Below are 23,285 nucleotides of genomic sequence, written 5' to 3' on the forward strand. Positions count from 1 at the left end.
TGTCGATTTGAGCCAATACCGTTTGCTGTCACTTCATAATCCCATCGTGCACCTCGTTCAACAAAATGGCCTTTTATACCGTTTCAGGATGAGTTCGAGTACTGTGTGATCAGGTGGTTGGTGTTACTGTAATCGTAATGTTAGGTATAGTTGGCATTGTTTGTTTGATGAAGATATAAATGTAGATGTATTTAATTCAGTTTTCTTACAATTATGAAAGAGGTTTTATTGTTGATACTTGCATAAAAGAGGTTAAAACTTTACCCCTTTTACTTTTTTGAAAATTAGTCTTAGCTATTAACTGTAGTGTAGTAACATTGCATATCTTGACTTAGTTCCGCCCTACAGTTAATTGTACAATTATAAATATTACTTTTGCTATTTATAGCACTATTTTTTTTTTGGGGAATACATAAGTATAAACGTTTGACTCGTTTAGTGTTTTTAATTGAAAAATTAAGGTGCGAACACAAAAATAGTACAGATTGATGGACACATTTTAACTTATTTGCAAGGAATGGATATAATAGAAATATTGTTAGGTGTCGCTGTTGTACAGTAAATAGAAAATTTAAAGGAAGTTATATTTTAACAAATCAATTTATCTTTATTGTGGAGAATTTAGCAATGTACCGTTGTGAAGATTATATTCATTGTTTTGTTTTAAATCAGTTCATTTGTCAGGTTTGATAATTAGCCTGTTGCTATATTTCGTGGTGTTTCTTTTATTTCTTAAATGCTATGGAAATTATTCGAACTTCTGCTTTTTATCGAATGTTTTTATATTATTCATTTCGAGCAAATATGTTAGATGGCATTGATAGGCGTTATTGAAAAATAACAACAAAACTTATGTAAACCAAACATATAATTGAAATATGGTTTGTTTTATTTTTCTTCCATTTCAGTAGATACTGACACTTGGTTGTTGGAGGATGTTTTCACCTTTTACCCATGTCGGGAACAATAAGTTGATCCTAGTTTGAGATGGTTTGTTATAGACCAGAGTGTTTTTAGCTTTTAAAGTGACTTTCAGTGTGTTTTAATTAGACGTTTCAAAGAACTTTATTTAAAAAATTATAAACATGAGTTTATAAACAAGAGACTATATTAAAAAACAAAACAAATGTTTTGGGGGTAATATGAATGCTAATAAGTAATTGTGACTATTTTTCATTTTAATATATTTTTCGTATGAATAGTAAAAGACACTAGAAAGGATGGGAGATGCAAAAGTGAAACTACATACCATAACTACCCCATCTGTAGACACTGCAAAAAACCAGTTTGTTTTAATTGTACATTTATAAATGATCAATAACGGTAAGTAATAATATTAGAAAACAAAATTCTTGTTCTAAAGGAGTGGGGCAAAAGAAATTAAAGTTTTGTTTCAAGATTTGTTATCCTTTCTTATTGCTATTGTGTATGTGAACTGTATGTTAAAATGGCTAATAATGAAAACTGTAGTATTAGTATTGTCTACATGGTTGTATTTGCTATAATGTTATGATTTTTATTAATTAGATGGTGAAATTAAGTATGATCATAGAAAATTCTTTAAAGTTTTGTTTCAAAAATACAATGTTAAATTCTTGGAAGTGCCTTCTAAAGGCTGTTACTATGCACCCATCCTTAAAAAAAAATGGGGAAAAAAATATAAACTGTTTCACTTTTTTTGGGAAATCATCAGTTTGCATCTTAAACTCTCATAAGGTGCTGGCTTCCATTTTTGGCAATGATCTTTCGTTCCAAGAGTTGGTTGTCCTGTTAAAGAAAAATAAACATGCTTTAATTAGATTCTAGCCTCCATTTTCTAAATCTCTTTTTTTTTTTTTTTGTTCTGTATACTTCTGAATATAGCACACAGAAATTAAAGATATCTTGTCATTTTCTGTAAAACTCCCTCTTACCATTCTTTTCTCAATAGAAAATTAAAAGATCTTCAGTTTCCTATAACACTTTGATCCTTGTTCTAGTGGTTCTCCTCCAAACCTTCTCCAATAAACTGTTATCCTTGGATAAAGAAACCAAAATTGTACACTGTTTTAAGTGAAGCCTAACTAATGATTTATATTCAAAGATAATTACTTCTCTTTGATTTCTAATCAGTATATTTACATATATAAAATTCTATTATCTCTACTGCTAGCAATAGAACACTGATTCAGTGGTTTCAGTGTTGTTTACTTGTATGCCAAAATCGTTTTTGGTTCTTCTATATTCAGTTTCTGTGCATGTTACAAGCTTAATCAAAATTATGAAAACTGAAAAGAATGAAGTTGTTTTTACTATAAATAAAGGTCACTTTAAAACTACTAGTTCAACTTAACATTTGATCCAAGTATCTTGTAATGCATCGAATGTAACTAGAAATATCTACTAATCTAATGTTATCAGCAAAAGCTTCTAAACATGCATATATAAATAAGAAAAAGTACAGACCCAAGCATTAGCCTTTGAGACATTCCATTAATAACAAGCATTTTTGCTTTTTTCTATCCAACCACTATATGATCCAATTAGCTAGTCTTCCCCTAGCTTCTATTAATGGGATTTTCTTACTTAATCTTTTGTATGGTAGTTTATAAGAAGTGCTTTGGAAGTTTAAAATCCACCAAGTTCACCCCCTTTCTTACATCTGACTAATGAGAAGCATCTTTGAACAAACATAATAGCTTACTAATTAATATTAACTCCTGATCAGAACAAGCTATCTACTTGGAGCTAAACCAGAAATGAGCCTCATAATGAGCTTAACTAACTAAATGTGGGGTCTGTTTTTTTCATTCATATTTATAAATATCATGCTTTTTCATAAGTTGGGTACCCTCACTGTTAACACTACAAAAACCAATATCTAGGAACTTTCAACCAGCTTAGAAAATTAGGTTAGTTCCGAATCCACATGCTAAACTAACAATGTAAAATAACCTTTATAATGATAAGAAATTTAAAAAAAACACAAACTGGATACAGGAGTGGAAGTAATTATATTCATTTGAGAAAACTCTACTGAGAATAATGCATACTTCTGTGTAAAGTTGCATCTTTTTATGAATTGTTTCATTTTATTCTTGCAATATATTCATTTTCATTTACCATAACTGAATAGGGGTGGACCATACATTTCAGATTGGGAAAGTCAACTTAAAATATCTCAAGTACAATTCCTTGAGAATATAATATTTTGATTTAAGATATTTTAAACAATAAAAACATTTAATGTTTGTTCACCAGAAGTTTAAGACTTTGTACTGTTATGGTATATAACATTTATAAGTGATGTGATTTGGGTGTTACAAATTCTTAGAGCTTTGGATAATTTTATTTATAGTAGAGTTCAAAAGAAAACTTTGGGAATTTGATATATTTTTTTACAGTTTCAAATTCGTATGTTTTAATGTAACCATGAGTTTTGTAGAGTTTGTATTATTTTGAACTTCTCATAGAACAGATGTTAAATGTTACATTTTAGTAGACTGGTTGATGTATCCACAGGTACCTATAACTTTATTTTTATGTTTTTGAAATATTCAATAAGGAGCCTAGAACCTTTACATAATGAAGGGCCAGGTTTTCCACCCAGCTAAAATTGAGGGTTTTAAAGCAAATTCTGAGTTTTTCAGAAAAGAGTCTTGGGCCACTTATGAGCAATTGGGTGTGCTTTATATTTAGGCAAGTACAGCAAATTAAAAATGTGTTTGGGAAAGGGTCACTCAAATATTCAAATGATGCAAAGAGCTGCAATTTTAAATCTAGTGACAAGTTGTGTTAAAACGACGCTAAGACATTTTCCTCAAGAACATCATCTGCTATTTAGCAGTCAGTGGTTCTCATTGCATGATTGTTGTTTAATGACCCAACTACAAACTAAATAAACAATGTTATTTACTGTTTTATTTGGATAGAAGTAGTAATAGTCCGTCTAGTCATACATTCTTTGTGTGTTTCAAAAGTTATATTGTATTGGTTTTATCTACTGTCATATTGTTTTTATTTCATGCAGCAGTTTATTGAAACGACATCTCATGACATTTCGTACTGACACATCATCACGGGCCCCTCTACTAGAAGAAATGTCACTGAGGTATACACAGAGCTTGTATGTACACACATTGCAACTTAACATTTTGTTGTTGTATAAAGTTGTCATTTATTTTTATTATTGAGTGGAAACTGTTTTCATGATTTACTGTTGATTGGAATAAATGTGACAAATATTCTTTGTTAATATATTCAAGCAGTGATTCGGGGGGGGTAATTTTGAAGGCTTGTAATGCTAAAAAGTGAATTTAAATTACCTGTGGTGGGCATGGCAAAGATAACTTGCTGTGTAAATTTGCTCTCAACAACAACTAAAAATTTCATGTGTTTTTTGCACTTGTGAGGAAAGCTAAGTAATGATAATCTTCAAAATCAGATCAGTTTAAGTGAGATCTGCTGTATCCAGTCCCTATAGAAGAAGATTCTCGGTAGTTCCAAACAAGTAGCATACACTGCATTAATCGGACTACTTGTTCCAAAAACTAACATTTCTCAGGGACAGCGGTTGCAGCTTACAACTTTCTGAACTTTAACTTCTCAAGTTTACATTTCTTACAAATACTAGTATTACTAGTTTGAACATTTTATTATTTTTAACTAGTTATACTTGCAGCTAAGCAGTTAACCTAATTAACCTGTTTTCTATAATCATTGATTATTGTGTAAAATTATCCATTAGTGTTTCCAATTATTACCCAGTTATTCTAATGAATGACTTGTTGAATGGTTGAACATGTCTTGTACAGCCTTGGTTTTTTGTTTTTTTTCCTTTTACTATAGTATAACTTTGATAATGAAATAATGTTTGTATTTATCAGTTTGCAAGTAGATGTCTCTACTAGTAAATCTTGACATATTTCCTGTTTGCAAGTTAAAGTGCAATGTACTTTTGTGGTGATTTTTTTTTTTAAATTAGGTCTCCTGAAATCCAAGAAATGAAAGTAGTTGTGGAGAGTTGGTTGTGCTTTCCTGCAGATGGCATTATGGAGATTTCTACACATCCAAATGCTACAGTAGACAGTATTATTTCTTCTTTTTGTGCTCACAAAGGAATGCCTCACGACCCATCATTTGCTCTTTTTAATACTTCTAACAAGTGTTTAAAAAATAACAAGTCTTTAGCAAAACAAGGAGTAACAGATGGAAAATCTTTATTCTTAGCAAACAAAAGTAGGTTGCAAAAGAGTAAATTAGTCATGTTGTAGTTTGTTTAGTAAATAAACTTGTCGTTCCGATTACATAACTATTTGTACTTCAAAATTAAACATCATTACATAAAGTTGAATAGTTACTGAAAATAATTGGTTTGTGAAGAAATATGGTTGTTCTTAAATATTTTGCTTACTTTAGAAAAAATGAATAACAACCACAATAACTCGAGAAATGTTAAGTAAAGTTAATGAGTTTCCTTCAGTTGTCAGTGGAACAAGTTTCAATACAGCAGGCATTTGTGCAGAGGATAAAGGTAATCTTTTCTCAAGACTAGATAAAGATTTGTATGTTTGAAAATGTGAAGCAAATATCTGAAACTGAAAAAGTTAACCATTATGTATTAGGTTTAAAAAGGTCATCTCTCTTAACTCATTACTTTTGACCATCCTGTAAGAAAAATAGGGAAGATCTCCAAGCATAGCTAAGCCTGTATGTGGTGAATTGCATACTAGAACCTATATAGCATTATGAAACAATATTTTCCATGAAATAATTAAGTAATGCCATAGGGGAATGACCCATGGCCATGTGTAAATAGGACAACAATAATGTAGCCACATTCCAGGTTCACCTTTCTCTAATGAAACTTGTACAACTGGAAAAGAAGCATTAAAAAATTTCGCATTCAACACAAAGATGTTTGCATTTAAAAGAAAGTATTTCATTCCAATTTAATGTTTTGTGAAAGATATCTTATTGAGAATTATCTAAAGATATATGTTAAAAGAAAATTTTATGTACAGGTGGAACTTGATGTCGTATATACTTCACAAGGCCTGGTCAATATGCTTAACCTATTGAGTTAGCATTTACTAATTTTAATAATTTATTTTTCTTAAGTGCATATCCACAGAATTATGTATTTATAGGTTTTGAATGATTTAAACAAACAATAAGTGAATCGGCCCCATCACATTTTATTCTAAGATATGAAGTGTTGTCCTATTTTGTTTCTACAGTTTTTTTGTCCAAACATATTTAGTTTATAAATTTCCACAAAAATATTTAATTTCTATACATCTATAAATTTTTTCTTTAAAATTTTTTTTTTTTTTTCAAATATTTATACATAATTTTAGCAAATGCAGATGAACACAAGTTCATTAACTGGTGCCTGTTAGCATTCATAGCTATGGTGGTTGGAGGAGGCGGGTTGTTAACAGTTTCACTGGTGTATTCTTTGACTGGTGGAGAAATTCCTTTTGATGTAAGTTTTAACTGTGAATTTAAATACTTTTGTCTTCAGGTACACAATGTCAAACATCTTCAGTCTAATTTCTGATGGATAATTCATAAAACTAATTTATATTTAGGCATGTAAAGTAAGTAGAATTCATTTAAGAGAAATTGTTAAGCCTTTATTTAGTCTTGCAGAATTTTATTCTTTAACTCTTGTAGTTCATTTTATTAGGTGTGAAATTAATATAATAAGGTTGTGTCCTAAAGCTCTGGATCTAGGAGCTTAGCTGGGTTTGAATCCCTGTAGTGTCTTAAAATACAGGAAATAATTTTAAGTTGTGAATATTTTATAAGATTGACAGCATGGCTCTTAGGATGGAAACACTACTGAACGTATGCACTAAAATTTCTTCAAAGATTTAAAACTATCATACACACCATTTGAGATGAGTTCTCATAACATTGTCTTATTTCTTAAGACCTTTTTGTTTTCATGGTGTCCCTTTGCTGGGACAGTAAGTCTATGGATTTACAATGCTGAAATTGGGGTTTTGATTCCCCTCTATGGATATAGCAGATAGTCCAGCATGGTTTTTCTGTAAGAAATATTGTGTGCGTCATCATAAGATCCTTCTTGCAGAGTTTATCTGCATTTTAATTAAACTTGCCAATTATTTTAAAGTTTCTAAATAGTTAATATTGTAAAAATAATTTTGCATTCCAAGTTTGACATCCTTTTTTAAATGAAGAGCATTCATATGTGGGAAATAATCTTTCTTTTTAAATTCTTGTATTAAGTGTCTGTTGGTTTATGATATGCTAGAATGGTGCTACGCTTTTGTTTCATTTAAATTTTGATCCTTGTAATTTTTTTTTAGCGTTGGAAATGATGGCTCAAATACTTGAACATAACTTAGTCTGTTTATTTTAGAGCAAAACCATGTAAGGCTCTTTATTGTGTCCACCATGGGAATTGGAAACCTGGATTTTAGTCATGTAAACTTACCACTGTCCTACTTGAGGGGACAATATAATTTTTAATCACATTTTGTAAAAACAGACTGTAACAGTTATTAATATTTGCTTTAACTAGCAGGAAGCTTATGTTTTATACACACATTAACAATGCAAGAAATAGTGTTATCATTTTGAAATTTCTTTTATGCCTATATTAAAATAATCACTGGCATCTTTATGAAACATACAAGTTTTTGGTTATTTAACTTCTTAGTGTGGAGAATAGAATATTCAGTAGTAATGTGATAGGGTTGTTATTTCAGTATATGACTCTTTGCAAAATCTTTAGTTGTAAAAACAATACATATGAAAATAATTTTCATTTGTATTGAGCAAAACATATATGAATTTATATAAATACAATAGTACACAGGGTGTGGATGGGCCCTCATCCAAACTGGTTTGGAGGCTCATTAGATCCCTGCAGGGGCACATACAAATTTTTATTTTTACATTTTTGTGGTTTTTATCTTCCTGTTGATTAGATCCATCAAATTTGGTATGGTGGTTTATTGGTCCATGCAGACTTGTGGTTTTACATTTTGTGTTTTGCAGTTTTTGTGGTTTTTTTTATAATAATATATAAGGGAAACAACTTTTCATGCTACAAAATAACTTTTCATAAATCATGAATTTAAATAACTTTTGTCTAACTACTTTATAATAACAAAGAATATCTACTTTTGTTTACACTTTTTGAGCAAACCTTTTAATAAATGTAAATTTGTATCTGGAAGTATCTTGTTATGACAGATTTAAAAAAAAGGAAAGAAAAAAGTGACTATATGAAACACCATGAAAAGTTGTTTCTTTATTGAACTTGGTGGTTGTTTAAAGTTTAACAAAAAATTCTAGTAATGTTTTTGTTGTATTGTTTTGTGTAGAATACTTTTATAGACTTGTTCTGTGTTTTACTGTTGAATTAAAATGCTTTATTCTCTTTACACAAACAGATACAAATGGTGTTACACTTAACTCCTACTTTTGTTTTTTAATAAGAAGATAAAAATTCTTTATTAACACAACTAGTTAATGTTTAGGGAAAGTTTAGAAGTACTGAAAACTAAAGCAGTTTGACTTAGTCATTAGATCCTATGAATTTAGTTCCATGTATACAAATAATTTTTCCTCAAACTATTTAACTAATGAGTATTATTTTTTATTTATTAGTGTATGCAATATGATTATCTTCACTGTCTAAGCTGTGATTGAGTTAAACTAGTGTTAGTGATATGGATCTGTAGTGAACCCGGTTCACTTTAAGTGTGATAGGTTTTAGTTTTTCTGAATTTGATTTATAAGATTAGGTAGTGTCGTTATATGAAATCAGTTTCTTTTAATATAGCTATATATATTCTAGCTTATTTTTATAATCTCTTAACCAATTTGATTCTTTAATACAATCATTTCACATTTTAAGTGATTTTTACCTGTCCATTTATCTTTCTATACATGTAATTCCCCTGCCCCACTTTCTTCCTTTTATAGTTTTAATTTATATTTTGTTTGACTGTTTGTGAAACTACAGTATAACTATGCTTGTTATATTTTTGACAATTCTTTTGATTTTCTCTTCCAGTTTGGTGTAGTGCTTGATGCAGGATCAACTCATACCCAGATCACAGTATATAAGTGGGAGGGTGACAAGTACCAGGGGACGGGTCAAGTGAAACAAATCGCATCTTGTAAGATTGAAGGTTTGTTTACTAACAAAATATCTACTAATGAAGGCTTGTCTTGTACTAGAACTGTAAGTCACATTTTAAAGCATATTACCATGTGATATACCACCACATGTAAAGTTTTATAATTGCCCACCAACATAACACTTTTTAAATATTAAAATGAACTGATAAAAGTTAATATTTCCTTTATAAGAATGTTGTGAACAATCTTGCAGTAATCACAAAAACAAGTTTATTGCATTAATTGAGTCTGTAATTAAGCAAATTGTTTGTTACTTGCTAGGAGGTATAGCTTCTGAAACAGATCCTAAAGAGGTGGGTCCATCCTTAATGCCTTGCTTGTCCAATGTATCACAGCTCATTCCTGAAGATAAACTAACTGGTACACCACTGTATTTAGGAGCAACTGCTGGAATGAGACTATTGAAGTAAGTGTGGCACTATTAAAAATAATGATAAATCAAGCAGATGTTTAGAGCCAGGGAATCTTCTATATTTCAGAAATGTACAAATATGTTTTATAGTTCTGTTTAAATTTTAATTTTCCCAATATCAAATTTCATTTACTTTGTTTTAATAGGTTAAAAAGGAATATTTGGTTTGATGAAATAAGTTTCCATGGTTACCAGACTATATTATAAGCTATAACTTATTTATGAAATAGCTAACATTTTAATATTGCTTCTTGGTAAAGAGTGTCGATGCAAGTTACAGGTTCTGCTAACTGATCATTCTCCATCTCTTCAACAGTTTTAAAGTAAGCTTTGCCTTATCTGAGTCTTGGGCTACTCTAATTTGCCTCTTTAGTCCACGTGTTGCATAAGGTTCCATCTAGTTTTATGATATCAGTATCTGAATAGTTGTTGCAGTTTATCTTGAATATTTTTTGTAGTAATGATGTTTGTTAGCATATGTTTAAGAATGTTGCATTAGGTGTCCACACTTTTTTTGAAAACATTGGTTAGTAATAGTTTCATCAGTCATCTTTGAGATACTATAGACTTAAGTTAGTGATACAGTATGTGTTGTTGATGTTTCACTGATCATCTTGCTGGTGGTGTGGAAGGATCACATGTAATCACAGCACAATATTTAAGTTTCACGTAAGGTAGCGAAAGAATTAAACTCGTACTGATTTATTTGTTAAGTGTAAAGAAGAAAGAATTTTGTTTCAACAGTTGTCAAGATGACTGTAGCCAAGGTGTACGCATTTTAAAATGTTACAATGAAAGATAGTGTGCATATATAATATATTCTTTTGTTATAATTATGGATGTTATGAACAAGTCTTGTTAAATGTACAACTTTATTTTATAGTTTGTCTAACACTCTCCTCACTGAAGCTATCCTTCTTCTGACAAAATGTACGCTGGTTCAGTCAGTCTTCAGTGTTAAAACTGTGCAAATCATCAGCGGGCATGACGAGGGAGTGTTTGCTTGGATTACAGCTAATTTCTTTCTTTGGAGATTTGTCAGTCAACCAGTAAGCATAATATTTAAATAAATTTTCTCCTGTTTGTCACTAGGAGGGGTTGTGTAGTACCTCCATTAGCTTGCACTGTATAGTCTTGAAGCATATTCTTTAAAGAACATTCCTACTGTAAGAAAGTTAAATCATTGAAAAAAGGGTTTAGATTACTCATCTTTGTAAGATTAACTTATCTACAAGTGCTCATTCTGGTTTAAATCTGTTTGTTACCAATTCTGAAATGGTTCAGGACTATGAACTCTATCGGTTTGGAGATGATCCGTGTGGATCAGAATCCCATTGGCTTTTTTAACATGTATTTAAAGTGAAAAAAAGTATTTATGTTGCAAGTTTCTTGTTGTTCTATTACTTTAGTTACAGGGATCCTTAATAAAAGGAAAAAAAAACAAAAACTAACCATTAATATTGTAATTAATTTACGTAGTTTAGGCTGTGGTTTTCCATGTATTCTATGAAGAAAATGAATAATTTTGCTTTGTTTTTAAATTTGAGTCTTAATGTTGTAACAGCCTGAACATTCTCAGTATTATCAAGTATGAAGACCTCATCAGTTGTGAATGGTATATATTCATAAAAAAAAAAAAAAAGACCTGGGTATCTGTAACTTCAGTTGTAATACTTATTGATACAATCAAAAGCTTACAGTTGTCTAATCATGTTACTTCTATATCAACTAGAATATTGCGTGTAGATGTTTAAATATGGTAGATGCTTTGTGAATGTCAGAAAGGTTAGGAAAAACATTATACTCAAAATTAGTTTAATGAGTAACAATAGTGAGAGGAGGGGAGCTTCCCTCATCTAGTTTTAACCCTGAAGAAGAATGTGCTGGAAAATTAATTGGGGAGAGTAGCTCTTTGTTGTTACTATTATTAAAGGACCCAGTTGGTTGTTTTGAGTATTATAATAGTGATAGCTGTTTGTTTCATTTATATATTTAACATTTAATTGTGTAACTTAGTCCTGTACAATGGTTTACCTGTAATAGTTCTTTATTAAAATATCTTGTTTCATTCATGCTGTCTCTTAAATATGTCTGTTGTTTATAGATGTCATTTGTGTGACTAACATCTCTAATCTTATTGTAACAAATGCACAATGTTTGTTTGATTTAGAGACTGTATAATATTTGGAAATATGTCACATCTTCTCCTTTTTTTTTATTCAGTAGAGAATTAATCATTTCTGGTTGTGAGTGTTTATAATAAGCTGTGTACCAGTTATCTTGCATGTAAAGATTCCACACCGTTAAGTAATTGTTTTCTCTGGTAACTCATTTATATTAATTAATAGTTGGAAAATTCATAAAGATTACCTTATTGTTTGGAAATTGCCAAACAGAGCCATGAAGAAGTATCGCTGGAAGAAGATAGTTATTTGTCTAGAACCACAGTTGGAACGCTTGACCTCGGTGGTGCTTCAACTCAGATTTCTTATGAAATTTTCAAGGGAGACTCTGAAAACAGAAGTGTCAGTGCTTTAAAGCTTTATGGACACAACTATTATGTATTTTCAAAAAGTTATCTCTGTTTTGGTATCAATGAAGCTTTGAGAAGGTTTTATTTTCTGCTTGTAAAGGTAAGTGTGTCTTGAGCTCTTAGTAATATTAGGAAGGAGTTTTCACATTCAGTTGTGTAATAGCATACTTCTCAATTTGTTTTCTTACTGAATATAATTTGTGAAAATTTTCAGTTCTGGGTTGCTTGCGTGCCTACAGAATGTGGTTCAAAGAAATACCTAATTTGCTTACTTGTGTTTACATGTTTTGGAGTTGTAGATTTCCAAAAAATAAAGAAATTAGATCTAAAATCTTTTAATCAACAGTAACTGAACAATGCGAAATGTGTGTGAATAAGTCTTTCAACACATCCTCTTCAGTCCAACATTTGTTGGCAAAAGAAACACAGTATTGTGTTTCAGCCTTTGAAAGTATTATTTTAATTAAATATATATATTTTTTTGTCTCTTTAGAGAAGTAACGCGTTAATATAAACTGACGTGCTGGGACTGTTAACAAATAATGTTACAATATTTGTTTTCTTATAACGGTTATAATGGAAAAGTGAGAATTGCATATTTCATCTTGTGTAGAAGAAAGAATAACATCAAGTTATATTATTGATTTCTAGGATCCTTTAAAAATAACTACCATTGACAATCCATGTGGACTAAATGGATACAACCAGACCTACAGTGGGATATATCTTTTTGATCAACCTTGCACATGGACTGAACACTCAGCAGAATTGGTCAGATTGAACCCTAATGTCTTGGTATGGTTGATTATTATGATGTTTTATTAACATTAATTCCTGTGAAGTAAAGTATACAATTTATTTCCAGAAGGATCTTTTAGAATGAAATCCAAAACACGTGTTTTTTAAGTTATTTTTCTTTCAGTCTTTGCTATCCATTTGTGGAAAATGTAAGAGAATGTTGCACTTGTGAACGACTATTAGTTTGCTACACTAATGTATATTATATTGGCACTTTAATATCGTATGTTAATAAATTTACCAGTAAAGAAACAATGCTATAGTATTGTGGCTGTATCATAGCATTTTCTCTAATATTGATTTGCCTTTTTAATTTCGTTCTTTCAAATGCCACTTAGAAGAAACCCTGAGGGTAAGCTACCCCATCTATCATTATGCCACTGGTATTTAAAATAATTCATTTCTATTACGTTTTTGTTTTTTTCAAGTGTCTGTTACTAACATTTTGATCTCGCTCTACAGAACAGTAGCATCCGGTGTTCTATATTGAGTTGATGTTATTATGCAATGTGGAAACTTATTGTAATAAAGATGCAATTGAAAAACGTCTTTAGTTCATAATGTTTACCTGAAAAGCAAGTCTAACATCTATTAGCATTAAGTCCTTGTTACAGGCTTGGGAGATTTTAGTAATTCCAGTTTTTGTCGTTATGTAAATCTGATGGAAATGCTAACTTTGTGTGAGTTTAAGTAAGTAATTCTATAGAATTTGTAAACAGACTTGATGTCATGACCACATTAATTTTTATTTTTATTTGCTACTTTAAAATGACACATGAAATATGCAGAGAAAGTTTCACATCACATTAGTAGATTACAGGATGTATTTCTTTTGACATGTGCATTTTATCTGATTTTGTTATTTGTGAAAATAAAAATAAACTTGGTTATTGTGATGCTGAAGGTTCTTATCAATAGTTCCATTTGGCCATTTTTGTATCATTTTTCGTTTTCTGACTCCTTTCAGAAACAAAACTATACGTTTGTTGGACAGAGCAACAAAACGGATTGTTCTGTATCCATTAAGAAACTTATTGATGTAGAAACCTGTAACAATACTTTCAAGGAGTGTTTTAAGGCACCAGAGAAGCCCCTTCCTTCGACTCAGTTTATTGTAAGATTTTTTTTTTTTTTTTGAAGTAACCTAAATTATTTTGTACAAAAATCTTAAATATTTCCTTTAAGAGGAATATTTGTTCTTAAATTTAAAGTATTTTCATAAAATAATAAATTATTAGTCTATAAGACTGGTACCAAACCGGAGGTGTTTTATGAAAGGCTGTGCAAACTACTTAAACTCTAATTTAAAAAGAAACCTATATGAATACTATGTATATAAAATGTTTCGGTAAATTTAAACTGAAATAACTTGTAAGTTTTTACATATTTAAATTAAAAACTTAAATACTAATTTAGTTTCACATAAAAATTATACAACATTTTAATAACAATAATAATGTTTTTAAAAACTTGATGTATAGTTATGGTAATTTGGATATTTTATTTTTCCCATTTCCTAGTATTTATTCCAATAGAATTTTGTGATTTAGTTAATTACTTTTAATCTGTTATGTGTTAGCATGTCTTTAAGCTTTATATTAAAAAAAAAAAAAAGTGTACTGTAATTCTTATTAGATAATATTTGTATGCCAATCTTACTTCACAGGGTTTCTCAGGCTTTTTCTACACATTAAATTTCTTCAATGCCACAAATAGCTCCCTAGAAGACTTCAAACAAAACGTTGACGCATTCTGTGAGAAACCGTGGAAAAAGGTATACGAAGTACATGTTCATTATTATTATTATAGGCAAATCTTGTGATACTGATTTCAAGATTTAGTCTCTAAACTTTCTTAAGTTTTTAGAAAGAGAAATTTTCCTTTCAAAAGAAGCAGTTTCTTTTTTAATTATAATTTCATAGTATTGTATATCTCTTACCAAGAAACTGAGATTATATGAAGCATTTTTCTGTGTAAATAATTTGTGTTTTCTAACTGGGTATTGCACAAGTTCTATTTTTATCTGGGTTTTCCAGTAAATCCTTATTGTGATCTTGGAACATCAGTATATTTTAAAAATGAATACTCCTAGTTTTAGTTCTTTAATGTGTGTGGTGTTTACTGATAACTGAAGTCTATAGGAGAAACCACTAAGGAATAAAATACATTGTTTTGTTTGTTTTGAAAAAAGTTTTTGATGCAGTTTAGACAATGTTCTGAAAAACTATAACTGTTTCAAACTTCTAAATTTATCCATAAAGTAATTAAAAAGCCTTAATTAGGTTTTTGTTGAAATTTACTTGGAAATCTGACGTTTGAGTTGCAGCATTTTGTGATAAACAATGTTTTAAAGTTTACTTAATGTATAAGGCATCTTTTGTTTGAAAGGTGCACATCTTCTCAGTATGGAATAGGGGGACACAAAATGATGGATACACTTAATGAACTATTTAAAAGCTACAAATGCCATTGAATAAAGTTGTCTTGCAGCATGCTACAACTTGTATCCTTCTAGAAGTTTTTCTTTTTTTATGTTTCTGTAAAACGGAGGTAATTATATTTACCTATCTCCCTGTTTTCCTGGAAATACAACTAAATACTTTAATGAAACAAGGTCGTGTGGTTGGTAACTTGCATGTTTTTAGATACAATACATTAGCATTGAAGAAATTTTACTTGGCAACCTGAGTTTACCTGTGCAGCTTTTATTGCCCTGGTTTTGTGACTTCCATGTGCACAATTTCATGAGAGCTACATCAGGGGGACATAACAGCTATGTGGCTGACCAGGATCATAAGTATTTGGTATGTTTGGCTTGTCTTTCTTGTAAAACAGATTTACAGGTGTGGCTAAAATCTTTTTTTTGTTCTTTTGCAATCTTCAAATCCCTGTATTATTGTGTTACTAGTAACATGCTCAGCTTTGTTTAGCAATTGGTTTAAGGTTGAACAGTTCTTTTTCATGATAAGTCTTTTATGTTGTGAATGAGAGGATTGGATTTTAATGATTTGTCTTCCTAAATTCTTCTATTGTGCAAGTTTCTCCTCACTAAAGTACACACATGCACAGACAGATACGTACGTAGAGTTTAGATATTGAAATGTTTTTGACTATGTGTTTTAATAATACCACTTTAAAAATACTTCTCTTTCTAAAGAACTATCTCTTCTACCAGCCACCAATCAGTGTTTAAAAGCACATTTACAAGCTTGTTCAATACATTAAGAGTAATTGCTCTTTTTGTTCTTGTGGGAAACATGGCTGCCTGTGATGTGGTAACACTTCTAGAAATTTTGAAATTTGTAAGGAGATAGTTCCTCGTGTACTCTCATTTTTATAACATGTAATTGTATGAACTTTTAGGTGAAAGATTTGAAGTCAAAGAACCTTGAAGAATACTGTTTTGAAGGACACTTTGTGCACCACATACTTACCACTAGTTATGGATTTAACTCAACAACTTGGAGCAACATTATCTTTGCAAACAAGGTAAGTTTCTCTTTTTTTTGCTATAAACCTTTTATAAAATTACATTGAACTGGGAGGGGGGGGGAGTTTCAGAAGATTGGGGAAATTTTTCTGACCTTTTTAATGTGGTTTCCATTGTTATTTTTATTTTAACTTTAACATGTTCACCTAAGTGGCTGGATACCATCTGTTGTTGCATTTCTACTGCATACCTAATCATTGAGATATGTAACACTAGTGATTGTTCTCCACAATTATCTTTTAAGAATCTTTCTGTTGAAGCACTTCAGGGATATACTTATCACAATTGAAACTCTGTGGAGATAGAGAAACTGTTGGACATATGATAGTCTGGAATTATCAGAAAGTTAAAATCTATCATGACAACTTAATTCTTCTAAAGTCAAGGGAATTTTTGAAAAGAGTATGGCCACCTTGACTTTTAAGGAGTAGGGTATTAGTTAATTACTAATAACTAAACTTAACTTTTAGTTATTTGTTCTGGTTAGTTTTTAATAACTAATTCATAAATTTTTGTTTTTTTTCTCAAGTTTTTGAGATATCAACTACTTTTTGGACAACACTTATAGTTCAGAGTAAATTTACATAGTATTTACAGAAGATTGAATGTATTATGTTAAAGGATTTAGAATATGCAAATTGTCAAGTCACTTGACAACCACTGCCTCACTAGAATAATGTGTATCAGAACTACATTTTGACATGGTGTTTTGTGGGTAATATGTTTTGACAAGTTGTGTAAGCAAATTGTTTTCCTGGTATCTGTTTAACCATTCCACACCTCAAACAGCTGAAGAATGAATTGCATACTGTCAGTATTCTTGAAACCCATTGTTCTTGTACAGTAAATGGATTGTGAAAAGCTAGAAAGGAGGATATCTATTTTTGACATGACAACCTTACAACAAAGCCTTGTAAAATGAAAATTACACTGCAGGAGCTATTATGAAGAGGCACAGTCATCAGTTAGAGCATGACTGGATATAGAGGTAATGGATTTTAAAAACATGTTTAGGCCCCAATGTTTGTTTTAATATAACACTCTTAACCTATGTATATCAAGGTAACAAACTTCAGAGAGAGTCAACTCTGATCCCTAAACTCAGGGTAATGAAGACTTGTCATTGGGTGAGGACAATGTAATATGAAACCAGAGGTCTAGCTTGTTCAAGACAAACAAACAAAAGAAAGAAAAATGTTTTGGGGTGTTATCAACAGGAAAAAAAAATCTTCTCAAAAGGTTGGAAAGTCTTGTGTCTGATGTCAAAAATAGAATATGGAAGATCATTGTATAACTTTGATAGATTGAGCTAATTAATATTAACGCATTGTTCAATTTGTAGACAATGGGTTAGGTTTCATTTTGAAGTGTATTGTTGGTTTGGAAATCAGATTCTTTCATAATGTGTATAATTCTTAATCTAATTAAAGAAAAGTAAATTTGAACTATTTCAAAAAGTTGTTGTTAAAGCAAATTTAAGTTTTTTTGCTGATCTGTTAATTTTTTTGTAACATTCTCCAAAATTTGCTATTCATTATTTCATAAAGTTTCAAATACTTGTTTGGCATTCTAACTTCATTGTTTAATTTTCTTTGATTAACTTCTCTTAAGCCTTTTTTTCTGTATGGAAGGTTGTTGTAGGGAAAAATTTGTAAGGTTATTAAGTACATTACTGTTTTTACCTTCTTGTAGGTGAGAAAGATGGATCTAGGGTGGTCGTTAGGTTACATGATTAATGCAACGAATGCCTTGCCGGCTGAACAGCCAACTCTTCCCGTCCTTAACCTGCCAGCATTTGTCATATTACTCATCTTAACGTCAATGATTTTGTTGACATCTGTCGTTTTTTGGTTTTTATTCCTCCGCCAGAAACGTGTGGACAATGCTCTGTACATACGTATGTCGTAAAATGGGGTTTTTTCTAGTGTTAATTATTAAATACATTAATATATGTCTGTAGTTTAATGAAATATTTTACTTGGGGAATAAAATAGTGATTCGAGAAGAGTTGGACACTTGTTTCCAACATGAAGAGAAAAATGTAACAGCTCTGTGATTTTGATAAAAGACATTTATCTTTCACATTTTAAAGGATTAGTGTTACATTTGACCTAAAAATGATACTTCAGGTATGTTTCTGAATGTCTTACCCACATGTTGCTTTTAAATAAACAATAAAACCTCCTAATAATCTTTAAGACTTTATTTTTCTATTAACTGGTGATTTTCGGCAGTTGGATGCTAGTTTCAAAATAAAATAACACCTAATATTATTAAGAAATGTAATCTTTACTGGATATTTTGAACAGTTGGAGCCCAGCTTCAATATATACTAAAATTGATTTTTTTTAATAGTACGAGTCTAGTTTCAGTATAAACTCTAAATGATCTCATTTTTGAAGTTAGGAAGTTGGAGAAATATTCACAAATCTTTGGTACCAATATTCATTATTAGTCTTATTGTGTTTTACACCTGTGTGTTTGCCAGTGTAAAATCAAAACTGTTAAGCATAATGTTAACAAACCTAATACACTAACTTGACTGCAAATGGTTTTGGTAGTTATAATTGTAATGTTACTTCTGTATGGATAAAGTTTAGTCACATTATAACCATCAAATGTGACATGTGAACTTCCTTTCATTTTTCCATAAAAGGTACCAGTTTTTTGTTGTTATTAAATAAGAGTTATAAGTTTGGAAACAAGTTATTTCTAGATATAAATGCAAACAGTGGGTCTTGTGGCCACACATGCACGTACACACAGGTTATTAAATTGGAACTTTTCCAAGTAGTTTGTTAACTTCAACAAGCTTGCTGCTGTACTTAGATGATTTAAAGTTTGGTTTCACAGTAGGTTATTTATCATTAACGTGGAAGATGTTTCAGAGTTCCTGAAATCAAGAAATGACGTAGCACATAAACCATTGAGACTCGGCATCATCTACCTAATAAAGTAAAATGCATAACAGAAAAAGGTTAAACAGTAACCAGTATTTTTGAGTTGAAGTGTAGGTTGCTGTTTATATATTTGTTTTATTAATTTTAACTTTTTGTTCAAAAGAGGAGGGGGACTAAAAGTGATAAGCTGATAATGAGTTATAAGATTAACAGATTAATAGTTGTGCCAGAGTAGTTTGCTCCCTAATAACATTTTCTCAAGCTTTTCAGGCTTACATTTTACTTTTTGTTTAAACTGTTTTTTGAAGTTAAAACCTGTACCTGATTTAAAAACTAAACAAACTAATAGACAAAATATTAAAATTTACCCATTACTGGAAATATTTTTTGTTGTTTTTCATACAGTTAAAGAATATGTGGTGTACATTTTGTCAGTTTTAAAGTAACCACCACTGAGACTATACTAGTGATTTATAAGCCTAGGAGGTGGAAGAGTATAGGTGAAGCTTAGCTTTGCTTAATATAAATTAATATAATTTTTACATATCATCAGTGTTATCTCCATGTACCACAGTTTGAGAATCTTGAGGATAATAAAAATAATGCTTTTGAATGGATAGATAGAAAGATAAATAAACTGCACAAATCAAAAATTTAATGTCATAAATAGTCTTAACTGCAACTTCAGAAAATTTTAACAAAGTATGGTACAATTTTCAGACAACTAACAATATTTTTTAACTTCAGTTCATATTTTATTGTGATTTCACTTGATAAAAATGGTTTGGAGAGAGCAAAACTTTATCATAAATAGTTTAAAAACAAAAGTAATCCCAGTGTTGTGTAGAGATAAAGATTTTAATCACAACATGAAACATTAATCACTTGATGTGTCAATCTTGCTCTTTTTGTTGATTTAACAGAAACATTATCAGTAAGGATAATATCCATTGCTTTAAACTGTTATCTTTCATAAAAGCAACACCCAGACATGATCTGCTGGTCATACATAGCACGTTATTTTTAATAAGTTCACCAACACTTGCACAAAAAATTAGAAAAATGTGCCATGAACTTTTAGTTACTTGAATATGTTTAATAATAACTTTGTAAATGTTTTTATTAATGTAACTTTTAACAAGAAAACAGTAATTCTATATACATATATCGAATTTTAAAACCATTGTATGGTTTATTAAATTTATTTCTAAAACATTAACTTGTATGTGTAGCCCAAAGAAAGTTATTTCTAGATCCTCTTGTGATAATTGTTATTGGAAGAATGCAATCACATTTCTTAAAATACTGTGACAGAACAGGCAACTATTGGCTTAAATTTGGAAGTGAAAATGTGAACCTTCCCTGAGTTTCTTGTTTTTTCTATACTAGTCATTCCCAATATATATTTTTGACATATTTAGTTACGTAAGTACAAAAAACTAAACAATCCTATAATAATCATCAAAAAAATAACTTGATAAAATTTTAATCATCAAGAGAGTTGTTAAGTTTTTAAGAATTACGTAGTGTCTATTGAGTTCAATCTCCCATATGCAGACTAGATGTCAAATGTCCTGTTCATAGTTGAAATTTACAACAAAATGGCATCAAAGCCTTAACCTTTTGTCAATTCTTTCATTGTGGCAGATTGAACTTTTTGTTTTGAAAATTCTATCAACTTGAAAAATTTTCTCCTTATGAATGAGAAAATGTGAATAGTTTTGTTTTATGTACTTCAATGTATGTATAAGGTTGCTAAATTTTGATCTATTGGCTATAATAAAATGTAAGCTGGCAAAACAACTGTTTTGTTTAATTAAAACCACCAACCAAATAAGTATCAAATAAATTACCATAATTTAAACAGCAATCTTACTAACACAGTGGAACATTTTTGAACAACATCCAACTTATTGGTCCATTCTGACCATCCCACCTTCTAAGCTAATTTTTAAAAAAATCTGAAAGCTTCCCCTTGACATACTCGAGTCTTTCTTAAAGTTACTTCTCAAACTGCCAAAGGCCAACCACCCTGCTAGATAAATTAGTCTTTGCTGAAGATGATTTTTCCCTTTATATTTGTCTCCTAGTCCTAGTCTCACTGTTTAAATATATTAACACTATGAATTCCCTTTACAATTTTAAACACTTCAAGTAGATCATTCTCAACTTTACTTTTTTTTCAAGAGAAAAATAATTTGAGATATTTCAACCTCGTCTTTTTAAAAACCATTTCCAAAGATATGTAACCTAAGACTGAACACAGTATTCCAAATGTGGCCTAACCATTTACCTCCATAATGTAATTATAACCTCCTTAAGAGACATATTTAATATTTCTGTAAATATAACTTAAAATCCTATATGCCCTGCCATTAGCACCAGCACACTGTTCAGATGACTTTAGAGACTAATTGACTATTACACCGAGATACCTTTCCTTCAGTATAGTGTTAAGGTTATTCCCACCCAAATTATGATGACCCACATGCATTTTTTTACAATTATAATTACAGTCCATTGGCTATTTATTTAACTCTCTATATAATCTAAATCCTTTTCTACATCAGTATCATCCTTTTCACAGCTAACATCATCCAAGACCTTAATATCATCTGCAGATTTAAGTAATTTGACTATTTCTTCATCTTTGTCATTGATGTACATAAAAAAAAAAAAAGAGCAACGGTCCTAAGACTGAGCCCTGAGCTACCCCCACTTGTGATATTAACCTAGTTTGACTGAACTCCATTTATAACCCTCTACTTTCTTCTATCCAAATTGCTAACTTATTCCCACACTTATAGAGATTATTTTTACAAGTTTTTTTTAAGTGGCACTTTGTCAAATGATTTCTGAAAATCCAGATACATTAAATCTACACCCTTAACTTCATCTACATAAGCTTCTCAAAGAATGTCATGAAATGTTTAAGGCTAGATTTTCTGTTAGTGAAGCAATGTTGACTAAATTCTAACCTTTGTTAAATGACTTTACAAAGTATCTTTTATCAGACTTTTCAAAACTTTTCCCACAGTTGATGCAATACTAATGAGTCTATAATTACTGGGACAATTTTTCATCTTTGGAAAGAGGAATTAAATTAGCTAACTTCCAATCATCTGGTACCTGCCCACCATTCAAAAACTGACAAAAAATAGTAAGTGGCTCACATATCCAATCTTTAATTTCCTTCAAAAATCCAAAAATTAATCAAATCAGGAAAGAGCTATTAAAATGTAAATGTGATACTAAAAGTAAAGTATGATCATTACTAATGCAATCACCACAAGATCCATTTCACTTTTATAAAATTAAACCATATTGATTTATTTATTTATTAATTAATCACAAAGTATGTGCCTTGGTTTAACTGTTATTACTTGCACATGAACAATTTTAGTTTGACCAAAATTAGCACACTGCTTGGCTTAGCCAAATTCTGGTAAACCATCCTCGCAAACCTATAAATGTTAAAATTAAAAAATCCCATGCATCTTTGTCATACGATTAATGAAATGTGCCACCACGTCTGATGTCTAACGTGTAGTACATTTGTAGACACGAAGGCCAATTACTACATGAAGCACAGCAGTGATGCATAAAGTGTAGCACACATATAATGACACATGCCACTTACCAAGTATGTCTGCATTTCCTTTATTTTACTTGACTTGACCACCTACCTCAGCTTTCTTTTCTTTTGAGGTTTTCCTATAATTATAAGAATACTTTACAAACTCAACTTTCTGTGTATTTTCATTCAAGTTTCTTGTTAGTTTAACAGTTTCATCTTTCATGTATTTCCTTCAACTTCAGTTTTTTCTATGTATGTATTGCAGTGGGTAGGGACACACTGTACAGAATTTCTCTCTTTTAATCATGAAAATACCACTGCCTTCAAACCTCTAGTATCGTGAGCATGATCTTTTAAAAGATACCCTGCACAACTTGTTTTTTTAAATAAAAATAAATTTACAGCTAATTGGT

General features: G+C 30.4%; 1 protein-coding gene across 21 annotated transcripts; it reads left to right on the top strand.

The window, feature by feature from the left end:
- The first annotated feature begins 5 nt into the window (after window positions 1-5).
- LOC143257404 (ectonucleoside triphosphate diphosphohydrolase 8-like) lies at window positions 6-21,095 on the top strand. Of its 21 annotated transcripts, none has more exons than XM_076515998.1 (15): window positions 61-144; window positions 909-990; window positions 1,203-1,323; window positions 4,010-4,105; window positions 4,964-5,217; window positions 6,339-6,466; window positions 9,035-9,152; window positions 9,424-9,568; window positions 10,458-10,623; window positions 11,971-12,207; window positions 12,759-12,902; window positions 13,873-14,019; window positions 14,572-14,679; window positions 16,269-16,394; window positions 18,088-21,095. In XM_076515998.1, the coding sequence occupies exons 4-15, from the start codon at window positions 4,032-4,034 to the stop codon at window positions 18,301-18,303; spliced, it is 1,863 nt and encodes a 620-aa protein (XP_076372113.1). In that variant the 5' UTR covers window positions 61-144; window positions 909-990; window positions 1,203-1,323; window positions 4,010-4,031; the 3' UTR covers window positions 18,304-21,095. The 21 variants fall into 21 exon arrangements, with proteins under 21 accessions (XP_076372112.1, XP_076372125.1, XP_076372118.1 ...); XM_076516011.1 differs by having other exon boundaries at window positions 4,010-4,090; XM_076516002.1 differs by having other exon boundaries at window positions 61-113; window positions 912-990.
- Window positions 21,096-23,285: the final 2,190 nt, after the last annotated feature.

This window comes from Tachypleus tridentatus, chromosome 7 (genome assembly GCF_004210375.1).
Source record: "Tachypleus tridentatus isolate NWPU-2018 chromosome 7, ASM421037v1, whole genome shotgun sequence".
Taxonomy (NCBI): domain Eukaryota; kingdom Metazoa; phylum Arthropoda; class Merostomata; order Xiphosura; family Limulidae; genus Tachypleus; species Tachypleus tridentatus.